This window comes from Calonectris borealis, chromosome 2, assembly GCF_964195595.1.
Source record: "Calonectris borealis chromosome 2, bCalBor7.hap1.2, whole genome shotgun sequence".
Classification (NCBI taxonomy): domain Eukaryota; kingdom Metazoa; phylum Chordata; class Aves; order Procellariiformes; family Procellariidae; genus Calonectris; species Calonectris borealis.
Window position 1 is genome coordinate 14,912,959 of NC_134313.1, and position 17,658 is coordinate 14,930,616.

General features: G+C 35.5%; 1 protein-coding gene across 1 annotated transcript in view; it reads right to left on the bottom strand.

Annotated features, from left to right (window-relative positions):
• Window positions 1–17,658, bottom strand: part of MTBP (MDM2 binding protein) — a 34,777-nt gene that overhangs the window by 9,674 nt on the left and 7,445 nt on the right. The window contains exons 8-17 of the mRNA XM_075141239.1: window positions 17,119–17,253; window positions 16,217–16,311; window positions 15,361–15,433; window positions 13,617–13,734; window positions 10,809–10,982; window positions 9,536–9,649; window positions 8,023–8,187; window positions 7,540–7,633; window positions 5,914–6,069; window positions 3,205–3,300 (exon numbers count right to left, since the gene is read on the bottom strand). Coding sequence (XP_074997340.1) covers window positions 3,205–3,300; window positions 5,914–6,069; window positions 7,540–7,633; window positions 8,023–8,187; window positions 9,536–9,649; window positions 10,809–10,982; window positions 13,617–13,734; window positions 15,361–15,433; window positions 16,217–16,311; window positions 17,119–17,253 — 1,220 coding nt within the window. The remainder of the gene's footprint in view (window positions 1–3,204; window positions 3,301–5,913; window positions 6,070–7,539; window positions 7,634–8,022; window positions 8,188–9,535; window positions 9,650–10,808; window positions 10,983–13,616; window positions 13,735–15,360; window positions 15,434–16,216; window positions 16,312–17,118; window positions 17,254–17,658) is intronic.

Sequence of the window (17,658 nt, forward strand, 5' to 3'; positions counted from 1 at the left end):
ATTAACACATGCCTGATGGATTTAGCTATATTTAAGTCTAACTCCAATGAAGAAGCTGAATCATATACTATTTGTAAGTCGTTACCCTGTGGTCTTACAAATAAGATTTCCATGGACATTAGCAGAATTTTTTCCTTGCACACTAAGTGATGGATTAGGATGCTGACAATGGATTTTTTGCTCATTATAATCAGCTCTGTGTTACATTTGTATCATCAGTCTATTTTAGATTTTACTGTTTTTCATATTCAGTCCGTACTTAACAGATGTTATCCCTGTAACATGCTAACCAGTGTGAAACTCCAATAAAACAGCAATAAGGATAGCTCTGAACCCAAATACATGAGGAACCCAGCACACCATAATGGATACAGTATCTTCAGACCTCAGATCTTGCAAGCATCCACCAAAACTTTGAGACCCAGAAAATATCAGGTTTTTATATATAAGATGATACACTCTAATATGATAATATGATCATACAATATGCCTCCATTTCTTCCTAGGACAATGCAACTTTCCTAGTCAAAAAAACCACATCCAAACCAAACCAAACCACCCAAGATTTCTTCAGTGCATAACCCGTAAGAGAATCACATAAGAAATGCCTGAAGAAAACATCCCGAAGTACAATATACATAATTTGCAAGTTACGAGTACTTCAGGAATCGCAAAATGCGACAATACTGACATAATTTTAGGAAGAGCCAGGTTGTGCCAAAAATGAGGTTGCTGTGAGACTGTGTTAATTGAGTGTAAGTATAAGGAAGATAGGGCATGGTAAGTGTTTTAAATGCTGTTTAGTACAGATTCTTTGCTAACTGCACTCTTTGGAAATGCAACCTTTAGCTTTGTCCGAGATAAGCACTGCTACATGGGAAATTCACATTTTTTAAATGCTAAAAATACAAAAGTGTCACAGAACAAGCACAAACTTCCCAGCTTCCTATTGATTACAAAGAATAAATGGTTTAAACAACCAAATCAAAAGAAGAAACTGTATTAAATATGGTGGAGCTGAAAGAGAACAAATGAACAGTGCTAACTCAGTGAAACATACTCATGAGATTAGAACAATACAAAATGCATCTTAACTTTTCTCTTGTGTAAATGATTTCCAAGATTCCTTGCAAAAGACCAATGTTTCATTGCCCGGTAACTTACATTACCTCTACTACAGGGAAAGACAACAGTATTATCCAATATTATTCCATCCTTTTCTTAACAAGCATTCGGAACAATGTGAGCTCTCTCTCAGCCCACCCTCCAAACTACTTAGCAATGTTTCCTACTCTTAGGAACTCTAGACATATTCTTTACTTTTATCTCTTAACAGGAAGTCACGTTACATTGCTGGATCTGTTTTTTCCACTTTCTTCAGAATATTTTCATATTCAGGAAGAAATTCACTTTTCTAATAACAGACCGGTGAATCCATTTCTACAGCTGAGTAAGACTTTCCGCTAGAAATAAACTCATTATCTGATAAGATTAAGTTCTCTTAACTTACAAATTTCAAGGTATTTAATTTTCCTTATTTATTTTCTCCTGAGTAATCACATCCCCTACAAAGATAAAAATGCTTTTATCTTTAGAGGTTAAATTGCTATTTTACTCACTTTGCTTTAACAGCAGTTACTTTCTCTTTGCAACACAGGAATCAAGTTTTTGGCACAGGTTCATTACACGAGAAACTTGATTTAATCATAGCTGCTACTCCTGGCTTTGTTGACAAGACTTTATTTCCAAGTATAAACACAGCAGCTATGCAGATGGAAACTGCAATCGCAACAGCATGGTACAAAACACATCTGCTCCAAAAGACTCTTGCTACAATATATTCTGATCGTACAGCTGTATGTTCCTCCCTTTCACACTAGTTTCTACCATCTCACTCTACTGCTTCCGTCCTTTACTGCTAGCACATTCCCCTTGTAACATTAATTTATCAGGGTCTCCAACAATATCCAGGTCTCCCTGTGGTCTCTACCTGTCATATTTTGCTACGAGAAGAGGCAGCACAAGCTGCGCTGTGCCTAATTTGAATCCCCATGCACACTCCCTGCTGAGGTCAGGCAGGTCAGCAAGCTACCACATACCAACAGGCAACAGCCAAGTGCTTTCTTCCCACACCTGGCAGGACAAATCTGCATTTCTCCTATCTACCCAGTTGCCTGTCTGAGCCTTTTCTTACAAATCTAAAAAGGCTGACAGGCTCATGAGTTACCACTTAGAAAAAGAGAAGAAACATAGCTGAACAGATAGAATGACTGCTTCACTTCCCTGGAGAACACGGCTAAAATTACCAGATATTAAACATAGGCTTAACCAAACTATTTGTGCAGTTGATATGAAAAAAATACCTGCAGTATCATTAGTTACATTCTGATAATCTGAAAATGCAATTTTAGAAGGCTGTAGAAATTTGCACGAAGACTGAACTGCCTATGCTTAGTATCCACTGCATTTCTTAATATATACTGTGTTAAGACTAAGTCTGTCTACACGGAAGAGTTATGCTGAATTATCTACCCTCGCGTTTTTGTATGTCCTTTTCCTCTTCTCCACAATGACAATATTTATAATTTTCTGAACAATTTTTATACAGCTACATTATATGATGTTTGCCCATCTGAAGCTTTGACAAATAACTAACGCTGGCTATCTGGGACTAAATACAGTCCTCACCATATTGATGCTTTCAAAGATTCTTAGTACTAACACTTGCCTGCTGGTGGTGTTTTCAGGTTCCCTGAATATACAGGTAGCGTCACAGCAGGTCTCATAAACCTCTGACTATTAGTCTGAAAGTGCCTACAATTTAATATCAAAGTAGGAACTACATATGTAGTTCACTCATGTGCTGCTCCAGGGACTTGATGTGTAATAACGAACCCTCTTCCAATTGCCGCTTCTAATTCTGAATTAAAATTTCCAGAGACGCTGAGAATAGGCACAACAGTACAAGTTACAGAAAAAACTTAAACGTTTTTACATTACCATGAAAGCAGGGGTGTTGCAATTCAAACCAGTGAATAAAATGAAGGTAAGAAAGGGAGAGGTGGCATGTGCAAAGTTGTTCCACAAAGGAAAAGGATACATAAAGTTTTCCATAATTAATGTTTATGTTGCTTGAAATGTTTCTAATTATACCTTGACTGGAAGCTGAAAAATAATTTTGGAAAAAGAAGCCAGGAAACTTACTCAAGTCCATGATAATGGCATCCAGCTGCTTTTTCAAAAGGCAAACCTATGAGTTTCCGAGGAGTAAGCTCTGGTGTCAAAAGGAATGTGTTTTCACTGAAAAGAAAAAAAAAAAAAACAGATCTATTTTAACTAGTTACAGTCAAGATAAATTATACTTCCAGAAGTCAGAAACAAATGCCTTGACATAGGAAGACCAAACCAGCATGTGTTGTAGCTAAGCCCCTGGGGTACAGCATCAATGGAAAATTTAATCGTTATTGAAGTGAGAATCTAAGTTCAACTAACTAATAGCTACTGAGCTATTACAGAAGCTCTTAGACATTTCAACCAGTTTAGAGGTCACTGCTCCAAATAATTTATCAATAAAACCAGGTAACTATAACCCCATTTCACAATGGGGCACCTGAGTAGTAGAATGAACTGAGAGGAACCGGGAACTGATCTCCCATTTCTCAATCCAGTGTTACAACCAGTGAATTCCTTCCCTTTAGCTTCAAGTTGTCTCACCTAACAGTCACCTTTCCCAGGCTTCATAACTAACCACTTGTCTCCTGTGATATTTGAATTCCAGTTAGTAACTCTCTGCAACTAAATCATATGAATCTATTTGAAAGTATTTCAACAGAATAAGCCATAGCAAGACAGACAGAAAGAGCTTGCTGCTAGATCCTAGCATACCCTGTAAAGTCACAGCCCAATTACCTCTAAAGAAGGGAAGAGATGAAGGCAAGATATAGCAGTATCTGAAACTTACACATTGCTTCTAGTTTTATTCACATAGACTGTCTCTGCACCATTACCCCTGGAAAAACATCCAGGAAAGATGTGATACTGAATCTAGCAAGATGGTAATTTAGAAAGACTGTCAGTCAAAATTGTAATCTATCAAACCTCTATTTAAGCTCAAACATGGAAAACAAGCGAAAAATCCTTTAATTCACCAGTCTCTCATAAAATCTCTTTTTTCCTTCTGTTGGTCAGGAAAGTCTTTGGGTCTGTAGTCACTGTGCTTGAACATCTACTGTGCAAAGCTGCTAATTATTCCAGAGAATCTAGTCAGAGCACCTGCTAAGAGGGTGAGCAGCAGGAGTACGGAGTTCTGCTGGACACAACAGTAACAGCAATCTGGTATGTCAGAAAGGGAATGGTTCATCATCTCCCAGACAACAACCTAGCTATGGATTTTCATAGGTTTTCTGGTTTCTTTTCAGACAAAGCAGAATACATACGTACAGTATAAGTCATTGGCAGACCTTGTAGCCTTCAAGCAAAAACATTTATTATCTACTATCTTGATTTTGGCTTTATATTTCCCTTAGATATCCAAGATCTCTATGTATTATGAGAGATTCACATTACAGTAATGTACTACAAAGCAAAGGTTTCATCATCATACTTTCTCAAAATAATTGGTAGAAATCCAAGCAAACTGGGACAAACCGCCTCAAATTCAGACCTCACTCAGCTATAGCTCAAAGCAAATCATTCAAGAGAATCAAAGTATTCTATGGTATAAAGCTTCTCTGGAGGCTTTTGAAAAATCAGGGATTAAAAAAACATTTTTGTTGCAAACAAATTATTCACATCTTTCCCACACAACTAATTGGAATGAGAATACTTTACATTATACCCAAAATCCTAAATCATCTGCACTCATTAACTAACAATTCTGTAGGAGACTCTCAATCTTCACTGCATATTCACTTGCTTGAATTCTCCACTCAGAATATCTTTAAGTTAGTTTCAAAACTCCAAGTAGTATTTTACAGAAGTCTCCAAAATCCTACAGAACCTTTCCCTCTCACAAGCCCTCTTAATTTATTACATATAATGAAGTTTAAAAAAGGATCGAGGGCTGTATCCAATAATTCCATTATACAGTCTGTTATTCAACATTAAAAAGGTCAACAAATATAACTCTAGTGACTGCAAAAATTGTCTTGCTTACCTAGCAGTCTATAACACACTGCACAAATAGTATAGGCTCTGCTTCTACAAACATTGACTCTTGTATAGGTTGGCCTTATTCTAACAAATGTTCAGATCCATTAACTCCTTGTATCAATCTTCCTGCTGAAAAAGCAGTGGTTAATACACTAATGCTTACCAGCAGACACACTATGGATGAATACTTGCAAAGAAGTCAGAGTAGACAACTTCCCTTAAGGAGCACTTTACCACGTAAGAATATTGCTAGGAATGCTGGGCCAGCAAAACATGAGACAAACACAGTTAAAGAGGCTCAGCTATCGCCCTTTTTACGCTTCAGTTGTCTTCCTAGCTTCCTAGCTTCCTCCCCTCCGAGTGAAAGAAATCACACTAATAAAATTAAAGTTCTGCCACAGTAACTTCTGATTTGCTAGAAATACTCTTTTGGAAATGGACACGTGGCGGCAGCTTGTAGCATAGCCATGGCAAAGGTCTACTGGCACATTTCTGTGCATCAGGTGACTATTTTGTTATTTAAATGCATAGGACCAACATCATCATCTCCGGCCGCTTCAGGTTCTGAAAGAACTAAATAGCAAGACCAACTGGAGGACTTAACAGTTGATTTCACCGGCAGGCATGTAATGCAAGGATCTTGCAAGTTACAGACTCAAATCCAGTTAGGCCATTCTGAGACTCTCATTCGGTTGTTGTTCACATTCCCCTACTTCAGTTCTGAGAATGGTCTTCAGTGTTTTCAATATGCTGGATTCATACCGTTTGGGAATTTGTAGCGGCTGAAGATCACCAACTGGTAGCCCTTCTGGTGTAAAATATTTTAGTAATTCTTTAGCATCCAGCAATGTCAATGACTCCCGCTGGCTATCTTTATGCCCCAGCAATTGCTCAGATGAATGTGCAAACATAGAAACTCTGAAAAAAGGAAAAGAAAAAAAAGACCAATCTAAGAATTTTTCTTTTCAATGTAGTAATAATGTTCTATTAAAAAAAAAAAAAATCACTGCTAGTCTCAAGCAATTAAATGTATTTCCAAAGTAAAAGGTTGCTCCTTGAGAACATTTACACAAATGTTCATGATAAAGTATATTTGAAGCAAATTCTCTACCATCCTAGAAAGTAATTTTCTCAAGATTTTATAGCTTAGTTATGAAATACAATATGGGAAGAACATTATTCATCCCTTTTTTCCATGTATGGACCTGTAAGATCAAAAATTAATTCCCATTAAAAAAAAAAATTACATACAATATGCAGCAAAGGAACCATACAGCCACTATTGCATGCAACTCTCCACTCTATTTTTGTTTAGTGTCCTCAATCAAATATAGCAAAGTTCTCTCTCTTCTACTGTTAAGCAACATGCTGTACACTGATTCAGGATAAGCAGAAGATAACCGGTTCAGAATACAATGAAATAAACATTAACTGACTATGAAACAGAAAAGTCCTTCAGGAACCTTTTCAAAAGCTAGTTAGAAGGAAAAACTTTACCTATTTGAGAAACAAACCCAATAATAATGACAGTAGTAGTAGTAGTAGTAGTAGTAGTAGTAGTAGTAGTAATAATAATAATAATAATAATGATGATAATAATAATACCACCACCACCCATGAGAAAGCAGAGATCTAATGTGAGAATTTCTGACATGCAGCACTCCAGTCTAGGCCACGGCCAACTATAGTATTTGAAAGAAAGAAATGGGATGGAAGTAACTAAGAAAAAGGCAGTTGGACACCTGGCTCTAAAGGTCTGTCAGCAAAAATGTTACAACCCAGCAAAGATCGTTAAGTCTTATACAAAAGTGAGAGCTAAACTGAAATCAATAGCCTGTATTAAGTTACACAAAGGTCTACAGGTTTCACTTAAACAGCACTGGAGGAAAAACAAAACTAAATACAGATTTCAAACATAAAACCAATAGTATCTTCTACATTAAAATTACATGAGACCTAATACTAAGTCCTGACCATTAGGAAATATGAAATTAGAAACACATTGTACATGCTGACAAAAACTGCTGTACTATCTTTATTATTTATGCCCCAGGGCATGTTGGGAGAAAAAAAAAAATATGTTTTTCTACTACTGCTATTATTTTCTAGCAGTGCCATTTTGGTAATTTCGTTTTGGAACTATGTTACTTTTAGGTAACTTTCAGCTGCATTTTGTCAATAAAAATCAAAACAATACTACTTTAAATACCAAGAAAATACACCTTTGGAAATTGACAGACGCTTAGTTTTAGCCTTAAGCGATGTTTCCTCTGAAAGATTATCAATATATTTGAAATCAGTTTACAAAATGGCTGTCAACATACACAGTTCCTCTAGAGTGATGTTCAATGGCCACTACAAAGAAAATCTCCAGTATTTAACCATTACCTCATCTTTTGTTTGGTTTTTTCAAGGTTTTCCAAATTCTGAAGTACATGTCTTTCTGGCCACTCCAATGGATTTGGCTCCATTAAATCAGATTCTGCAAGAAATATATGGTGGATAAACCTTAATAGAAGTAAAGGATCTTATTTGTTAAAGAAATATATACACGCATATATACTCGTTTATATATATATATATTCCTTCCTGTATATATATAAAAAAAATATATAAATATAAGGAAAATCTGCAGCATGCTGTGATCAGAAATTTTTTCTGCATAATTTTTTTTGTCAAGGAAAAGAAAGGAAATAGTTAATGTGAAGGTAATTTCAGTTTGGAAAAAAGCCTAGAAAGCTACTTTACTTTTCCTTCTATTTTTCCCTCTTTTGGTAAAAGACTTTCCTTCTTTTAGTAAAAAATTGACAACTGGTATGAAAATACATCAAAAGAGAATAAGCAGTGTATTTTCTAAATAATGGTACCTACCAGAAGTCACAGAGCATGACCTAGTTTTATTTGCAACCTTCTGTAGAACAGGTTTAGGAAAACTAGTGTTGCACAGGTCCAAAATACATTCTCTTGTAAGTTCTAACAAGCTTTTGAACTCATCCGTAGAAATAACTGGAGGCTGCTCGGTCAATTCCTTTCTCTCTATAAAAGGAAAGAGAAAGAAAGAGAAGCTACTGCACCTGCTAAGTAACAAGGAGTAACTGGAGCCTGCTAAAACCAGCCAAACAAAAAAATCCCCACCCCGAAACAATAACACAAGTAAGTTAACTTGACACTTACTATTGCAACCAGCAAGCAAGGCATGGGTGATTTATTCCATAGGCAAGTGAAAAAACTTAGCAGTGAGAATAGCTGAAATCACATGTGAATTACCTTTTTACAGTCCTTTAATTTCTGTCTACGTGCATTTCTGAGTATATCCAGGTTTGAATCCCTCAGAGACAAACATCCCGACTTGCTGAGCCTAAACATTAAAAGCTCCAGTCTACAGAGCCTCCTACCCACTTATTTTTGCTGTTGCAGGAGTGTGGCTCCAATATAACTGATAGCCTGCTCCAGTCTCTTTGGTCAGAATATCAAGGGTCGGGTAATTCTGACATGATTTAGGATGACTAGCAAATCCCAACTGCTCCTATTCAGTCTTCATCCTAAAGGAAATGGGTGACCCACTCAAAACAAACTAAAACACAAGCTCTAAGGCAGCTCCAAGCTCAGGGTTAAAGTAGACAGGAATCTGAGAACGACTGCAAGTTGATGGGGGTGGGGGGCGGAAGACAAGACTATTAGCAGAAATCTTAATTTCCTTAAGCTGTTAATGATAATACACTTAAATTATCTTCACAGTATGCCGTTTTCAATAACCTAGCCAATCTCTCAGAAGCATTTTTTGTTTCAACTGAGTCTCTTCAAGCAATGGACTTAGACGGAAAAAATCAGGACAGTTAAATGTACTTCTCTGCAAACTTATGGAAATCTACAGAGGATGACCTTTCAGTTATTATTATGAATGATGTATCATGATAAATGTAACAAAACGCCAGTACACATTTCTACTCTGCTGTTTAAGACTTTTTCAAGACAGAATAAAATAAAAAACCCTGAAAACTCCAAAACAGAATTCTTATTTTTGTAGAAAGCACATCCAGCAGTAAGGTTTTTTGGGGGGAAAAAAGCATAAGAAAAACAAAGCAGAGAAAAAGTTAATTACCACAGAATTATTCCAAAACCATGCTCAAACTTTCAGAGTATTAGTGTAACAAACACCCACCAACTTTAAGTTCAGTGTTCTCTTTTCCTCAATATTTAAAAGTCATTATCTGACATACAATCATGGATATACTACAAAGATTTTCTTTTTAAAGCTCCACTTTTTTCTTCACAAAGTGATCAACTCACCTCAGTTTTGTAAGGTGAGCTGTCACATTCAGTTTGAAATAAAAACCTTTTAAATACTAGTTTGAGAACTACCAGTGCTCTCCCCATTACTTACTGAGATATTCCTTCAAGGCAAACATTTGGAGACGAGACAGTTTCTTTTCTCTCTGTATAATCTCCTCTCCACAAAAATGCGGCAGAGACTTGATAAAGTCAGCAATATGAAAGCCTGTACAGATTAGGAGAAATCTATTATTAAGATTCTCTCATAGGACTTTGGACTCACCAAGTCAGTAATTCTTAAAAGACATAAACACAGCAGACACACAAATTTCATATTCAAAGGAAACAACCAGACTTTCAAATATTGCTAATCATAAAAAAAAAAAAAAAAAACGAAGTTATTTACAAGGGAATTAAGACACTAGGGGGATTAACTTGGAATAGATGTCCGACCAGTATTTTTGAATTTCTGTACAAAACCAATATAATGACAACACAATTAACATGACTGACATTTAAAGAAGGTAAAAAGATCCTAAGTTTGATACCAGGAAGGAAAAGTTTTCTCCCAACATACAGTCAAGGACTTTCAGTCTTCTGACACCATACTAATGGGATTTTAATTAGGACAAATGGTAAGCAGTCAGTCATATCACACACACGGATTTATTTCGATAATAAGGAAATAAGAGGATAAGATGCAGGTCACTGTACTCTTTTTCTTTGTCAGTGTTATTGAGAGCAAATACCTGAATTAGCAGAGTTATCTAGTACATGTAGTTGTAACAGAACAACTACTCTAAGATAAATGTCTACATACATGCTCTTACCTAGTGGAGCAGCTGATCATCTGCTAGCTCATATTCTAACCACTCTGCAGTAATATGGACATCTGCCAAGTAACTGAAGACACGATCGTGAAATTCAATTTGCCTGCTGGCCTTGCTTTTTTTATTTTAAATCATCGGTGAAATGGCTTGTCAACAGATAATTGCCTAGATTTTAGGCATGGGCTGGTCAGTCTTTACACCAACAATACATACTTTTTAAACTTTAAGTTTTTGCAAATTTGATTTGCATTAATATTACCTGGATGCCTCTGTACATTAAAACATTTACAACTAATCACAGTTATGACTGACTACAACATTACGTAGTTGATTTAAAAAATATGGTAGTAGTAAACTGTGTGAATAAATAAGCTCTTATTATATTTTTTTATCAATTTGAAAAAATATTGCTGAAAGAATAGAGACATTCATCAAAATGTAATCTCCCTCCTTGTTTTCTCCCTTTTAACACAGACTGGAATAAATAAAAGGAACAATTTTAGTAGCATTTGCCGGCATTCAGATACTCTTAAATAAATAAGTAATAACTCTTACTTGACTCTGTTTCTTCTGCTTTTGTCTTTAGCTTTCCATTTACTGCAGCAAGAGTGGCTGTACCATTGATCTGGCTAGCTGAATGAATCAAGGTTGCTTTACATCCTCCAGAGCCATTGCCTTGTAGCAAGAAATAATATCGGCAAGATTCTCCTTTCAGTTCAACTTCTGGAACTTAAAAAACATCAGGACATAACTGTGAAACACCCTCAGGAAAACAGCTTTAAAACAAGCTATAATCCATCATCAAAATTCTATCACTTGCTCACTTCTGCTCTGCGAGAAATCTTACTAACATCTTTTTAGGAAACACACTAACTACAGCTGATATGTACCCCTTAAAAAGCTACAAACTGAAGAGCGTGCAAAATAAATGAGCTACAGCAGCAAAGATGAGTTGGACTATGCTGCTGGCTTAAAGCTAGCATGTTACCAGCACTGAACTCCTGTGACTGTAGTGAGGGTTAGCTTTCTAATGCAGGATACAAAGTTCTTTAATTGGTCTTAGTAAAAGGCAAGCCTTTAACTGGCAAAGTTACGTTTCTACCATGAAACAATGAAGAGTTAGACAGTGTGCTACGTATGCAATGATTAGAGAAAGGTCTGTTCTGCTAGGTAAAACCAGGCATTTTTGCACGTGTGGATTGAAATAATGGTCAGAGTTCACTGGAAGAACATAAATCTGTGGAAGAAAAGGAAATACTGTATACACTCTTCCCAAGGAAGCTGCATTATTCATTAATAAGAGTTTCACTCAGTGCTTTACACTTGTGCAAAGCCTGGGTGAGAGATAAACACATTCTATTTTTAAACACTAGCATATAGTATGCAGTTTTGAAAATAAATTAATGTAGGACTTGATAGTAAGAGTGAAAGGATGGGTTTGCTATCTTTTTACACAGGAAACATTTTATAACACCTTGGTAGATGTAGAAATTGAGAGAATGAATACTTCTTCATGTACTAAGTTTTAAAAGTCAAATCACTTAATTTCATAAGATATTTGCAGTACTGTCTCAATAAATAACTCAAGACGACCTTTATGTTTATCAGTATTATAAATTTTTGTTAGTAACAAATATAAAGTGTTCCAGTGTTTCTTGAAAAGTTTAAGTTGAAGGGGGAAGAGAAGAGAGGGGAAATCCATGGAAAGAAGAAAGAAAAGAATAAGAAAGAAAACAAGTTTCCAGACACATTTTTACTATTGTCCTGTTCCCCTAGTCATTTGAAATATTTTCCTTTTCCAGTTTATCTTGGCATCTAAAGCTGATTCCTCATGGGAAAGCTTTTATTTCTTATTTTAATCTTAATTAGTATTTGAGAACTACCAATTCAAAGAATTACATCTTCCCACAGATTGAAGAGATTAAGGATTTGCAAATGCTTAATATAGTCATATTAGTGGTAGCCACTAAAAAATAAATAGTTTTCAACTAAACAAGCAAATATGTTTAAATGGCCACGTTTCTCCTCCTACTCTAAATTTTGCTCAAGAGGCCTGACAAGAAGCTCTTGTGTATTACTGATCACATTATAGTTAATACTTGTACAAAACCCTTCCACTGGCGCACAGGACAAAAAAGATCTTGCAGACACTGGGGATCTTGTGCTCATTTGACTGCATCAGTAGTATCTCTCCAGTACAGTATAAATGCTGCTGCTGTGATCAGCTCTATAATCACACCCTCTTTGCTCTACCACCTCCAAACATGCAGAGATCATTTTAAGTCTATATACTGCCAGCACCCACCCGACAGAATTAAGCTTCCTGCCCTCTTATACAGCTCTTCCTAATTCCTCTCCATTTTTTGCCTATCCCAAAACCTGAAAGAATATCAGTCTGTCAGCCATCTTCATCTGCATGCTTGTTTACAAACGCTATCTTCAGTTGGCAACAGAAGAAGTCACTGTTCCTTGGAATCTGCATGAATTATATATTAGACCACTGTATAAACAACAAAATCACATATGGTGGCAGAATCCTACATCTTATCCTGTCCTAGATAAGTACTTTAAGCACTGGGCTATCACCAAGCTCCTTTTAGCCTGATGTTTTCAAGTCCCTACAAACCTCACAGTCACTACTTGTACAGTGCCTCCACTTGCCGGGCATATATACTGGCTGACTGAGAAATTCCACCCAGTCTTGATCTGCACTGATTCTGTTCTCTCACCTTCTGAATCGAATTTCTAAGCATTGGCACACTGCGTAAGACAAGTCGGCTGCCATCAGTATAGCCCCGTAAGGAAGAAGGAACACAAGGAACACATTCTCAATCACTAGTTAAACACACTGGCTCTCAGGTGAATGGAGGCATCCAGCGTTTCCTGATGTTCTGTATTTTCCCGGAAAGAGGTTAAAATTCAATGCAAGTGCATTGAAGAACCTCTGGAAATGCTTATGTGAGAAGGGAAGTACCTAAGTGAAGCACACTGGATTTCCATCTGCAGAAGCAAACCTCTTTGCCCATGGATTGTACAATCACCTTAGAAAGGTGTGTGGAAGCTGGATCTTAGCTGACAGATAGGACACAGAAATGGTTTAAAGGAGATGCATTGTTTCCCTAAAGCTTGCCATGATGTTACTATGAATTTTCCTGTACAACAAGTCTGCATAGCTGAACTGACATTCACCAAACCTTTTGTGTCATTGAAGATTACAATCACTGACTTAATTTCATTGGAGGAAAAAAAGGGCATCCCAAATGTACAGAAAAAACCCACCACATATATATATATACAGACACACATACACTTACAGATATAACCACAACAAAATATACCTGTAGTCATCTTCCTTTTACCTACCAGTAATGACCTTGGGTTTCCGAGCCATATATTCCTTCCATTTCTTGGTACTCAGCTGGGCAGGGGATGGGATCACTACACTGCTTACATTACATGGCAATGTAAATAAAGCTCCCACCTAAATAATGATAGCAAATACAATACATGCAATATTACTGAAACCTGTTTTACATTTCATTCTTGAGCTACTGATTTGGCATTATTTCAAATGTACTTCAACTGAAGAAAAACATCTCTACTTAACACTTCTGTCATTCACATTAATTGAAATGGAACAGCAGTTCACACAGAAGCTGTAAAAATTGTGCTTATTTTTTGCTCCAGTTCAGAGATCATTAACTGCTGAATTTCTATTTCATACATAAAGGTATTTGTTACCTATTACAAGTCTTTCAATAATCTGGCTAAAAATACTTCTGTAGAGTAGTATCCAGAATAAAAAGAGAATTCAAAGATATAGTTGGCATCAGCGACTCTGCATTCCTTTGAAAAACATGTAATTTTTTTCCTCCCTACATATTATCCTTTTCAATTAATCAGATACTTGACTATGTTTATGTCTGTACGTAAATTTCAGGCCAATAAGCACTAATAGAAAAAATGCATGTATTTGAATACTCAAGCAATAAACCAATGCTTTTACAGCTATTAGAAAAGCCTACAAATGTGTAATATTTCCAGCAGTAGACTGAAAAAAAATCCCTATGAGAAATTTTTATCTTGAAAACATACTCAATTCAACATGTGCAGACTCGAAAAAGTAGCGTGAGAATGTGTTTTAACTGTTTTGGCTTTGTCTTTAAAAGATCTAGTAAAAAGGCAAGCTCTTAGATCGTAAAAGATATTTGACCAAATGTTCAGTACCCTCATGTAAAATGAAAATTACCTGGGATATTTACCAATATAAACCTATTCCAAAAGATATTTTTGATACAGCATTAGAAAAATGACTTCTTTCTTTTCTGGCTAAGCATAATGGAGAATGGAGTGGCAGGAGAGGAAAAATGTTACTAAAAACCTAAATAACAAGCTGAAGATGAAACATACAGCCTGATAATGGAATACCATCTCCACAGTAAATAAAGAACATAAGTTATTCTCTGTAACCGTATCAGCATTTTCACCGCAGGCTCTGTTTTGATTGGCATAGATTTATTTTATAAACACTAAAATAAACTTTCCTAAACAAGCATACATCACCTTAAACATTCAGGAGAAACATCTTCAAACTAATACCGTGGCTATGAATAATCATATTATCATTCCAAGGGGGAAAAAAAAAAAATAGAAAAAAAAAGTGAAAAAAAGTAGGCTTGTAAATGTTTCAAGAACTCTTTTTATCCAAAAATCGGAATGGAAAAGCAGAATATGCACATGCAAAATAAAAAAGCTTACAACTTCAGACTAGCTAAATACATTTTGTAGGCTGCACACATGCCTACCGTTTGCTAAAAAAATAGTTGAATTATGATAGCACAGAAATTAACTGTCAGGATAGGATTAAAAGTTACAGAATGTTTTAGGACATTGAAACTTAGCTAAGGTAAAGAGAAAAATGTTCAGTGGACTTACAAATTGTCAGGACCTGTATGGCATGCACCTTTAAAAGCCAAATTTGCTTTAGAACTAAATATTGAAGGAGCTTACACAGAAACTAGGTTTAAAAACATTATTCTTGTATCTTTTATGAGCAATATATACATCTTAATTTTTCTTCTATACCTAAATAAAAAGAAGTTTTTACCTTCCCAGAGAGAGAAGAAATCTGGTCCAAAAGCAGCATAGATGTCTCCTTGATACTCTTTCTTGCCAGGCTCCTGAACAGAACAGTTTAAGGAACCTCATCTTCACAAAGAACTGTATGCATCCCTATTTTACAAATCGTGTTACCATCATATTTCAAATAAGGTCTGCAAGTGTCTAATATTTGATACTCTATTACCACAAAATATATGTAACTCACCTTTCCAGGCAAAGTGGTACACTTGGAAATGTTATATGATGAAATACACCACTGACATCTTCAATATAGGCAGGCATAAACAGATATTTATATATTCAAAATCCTGGCAGGCTTATACAGCCTAAGCTACTATTGTTACACCGAGACTAGTACCAAAAGTACATAAATTTAAAACCAATAGGAATACACCTTCAGATCTCTGCAACACACACAATTCAAGAGAAAACTCCTCTGCTATACCTCGCCACAGATTTTGCACCTACATAATAAAAACTTGATTTGTGGAAAAATTTTTCTATATTGTGAAGCATACTATATACATTAATGAGTAAGGCTTAGGTTTTTTAAACTTACACAGCAGTAAATATTTCTCTATTCTTTCCCCACAACGTAGCATACACATCAACAGACAAAGTATATGTGCAATAATATCAAAAATAGCTGGTTATTGTTAGTGTAATTTAAATTTCAACATCAAAAAATCCAGTTGCGAAGAATCACTATGACTATTTTGGCAGGCTAGAATGGAATGAGCTCTTGCCAGTCCTCATGTGTTGCTTGCATGGGTAGGTCCTGATTGTTTTCTTTCTGCTTTAGACCATTATCAGTAGTAGCTTAGCTCCTTAAAAAAGGATACAGCTCAAATTCCAGATCCGATATAAAAAAGGAAGGTAGATCAGAGAGCACAACCATCTGTAAAAATTCTAGTGCAGGACCGTAGTAATGAAAAACCTGAAAAGAGATCAAATCAAAAAATCTGTAACACTATATATGATGTTATCTCAGTAGAACTTCCTCAAGTGTTTTGCTGGAGGCATTTGTCTTACAAGTACATCTGAAAGAGGTATAAAGGAATATAAAAAGAAAAACATTTCACAATACCATATTAAACATAATTATATAAAAACAAGGAAGGTATTTAATTCTGTTTAATAAAGCTTACTTTCTAGAATGTCAACCGTGTACGTCAAATGGGTTATACAAATTCAAAGAAAAATAAGATCCACCAGGAACAGACAAATGCAACCCAAAATGTACATATTTTAACAATGAAAATAATAATCTCTTAACTGATACCAGTTTTCATAAACACTCATTTTTGTTTTCATCGACAAATATGATTCTGGAGTTCCCATCAAATATCTACTTCCAGTGGAAAACATAAACCAGCAACAATAATTAAAAAAAAAAAAAAAACCAAACCAACCCCAAAAACCAACAAACTTTTAAAATTAAGTAGAAAAGGTTAGATAAACACAGAATTCATAAATAAATTACATATTTTGAGTATTAAGATTGAACAAAGTCTCAATTTCTACTTGAAATAGATTTTGGTATCGCATTCCTAAGAACAAACAGATGAAATTTTAAGGACTGTTTTGAGAGCACACATGAACAAAAGAAGTTTGATCTTACGCAATCATTACTTTTATGTTTAATTTTCAATTCTGAGTAAGGTTTCCCCAATTACTAATTGTCTCAGGAAAGTAAAACAGATGAATTCTAGTGGCTCAAAGAAAGATCAAGAATAATACTTGCCTCTGGCAAAGCATCAGTATTCCTCGATCGTTGCTCTTTGTTAACAACAAAGCAAGAACTTAAACGCGAAGCGCTGAATGTCTTTGCTGAAGTGCTCTTCATACAAAATTCTGGAAACCTAACTTCTGATCCAAACTGGCGGGGGGGAAAAAGAGACAATAAATGTGTCAAAAGAGAGAGGAAAAAATATTTCCCTTCAGCCATGTATTACTACTTTAAACAATTAGTATTATATTTGTTTCCAGCAGATCTGTAAAACTAGGTAAAAATATTAGACTTAGATAACCAACTACTATATCCAAAACCTTAATACTGAAAATGTAAACAGTGTCTTTCACAATTAAAAAGCTACCAGTCTTTGCAGAAACATTAGACATATGCTTGCAATAATGACTTACAGAGTTACATGATAATGATTTGTGATAGATACAAAACAATCTAATTTTGAACAAGAAGTTCTAAGGCAAATACTTCAGAGGAGAGCATCTGGATTTCTGAAATTCAAATCTTGATGCCTTGATCTCATTTATCCTTTCATCA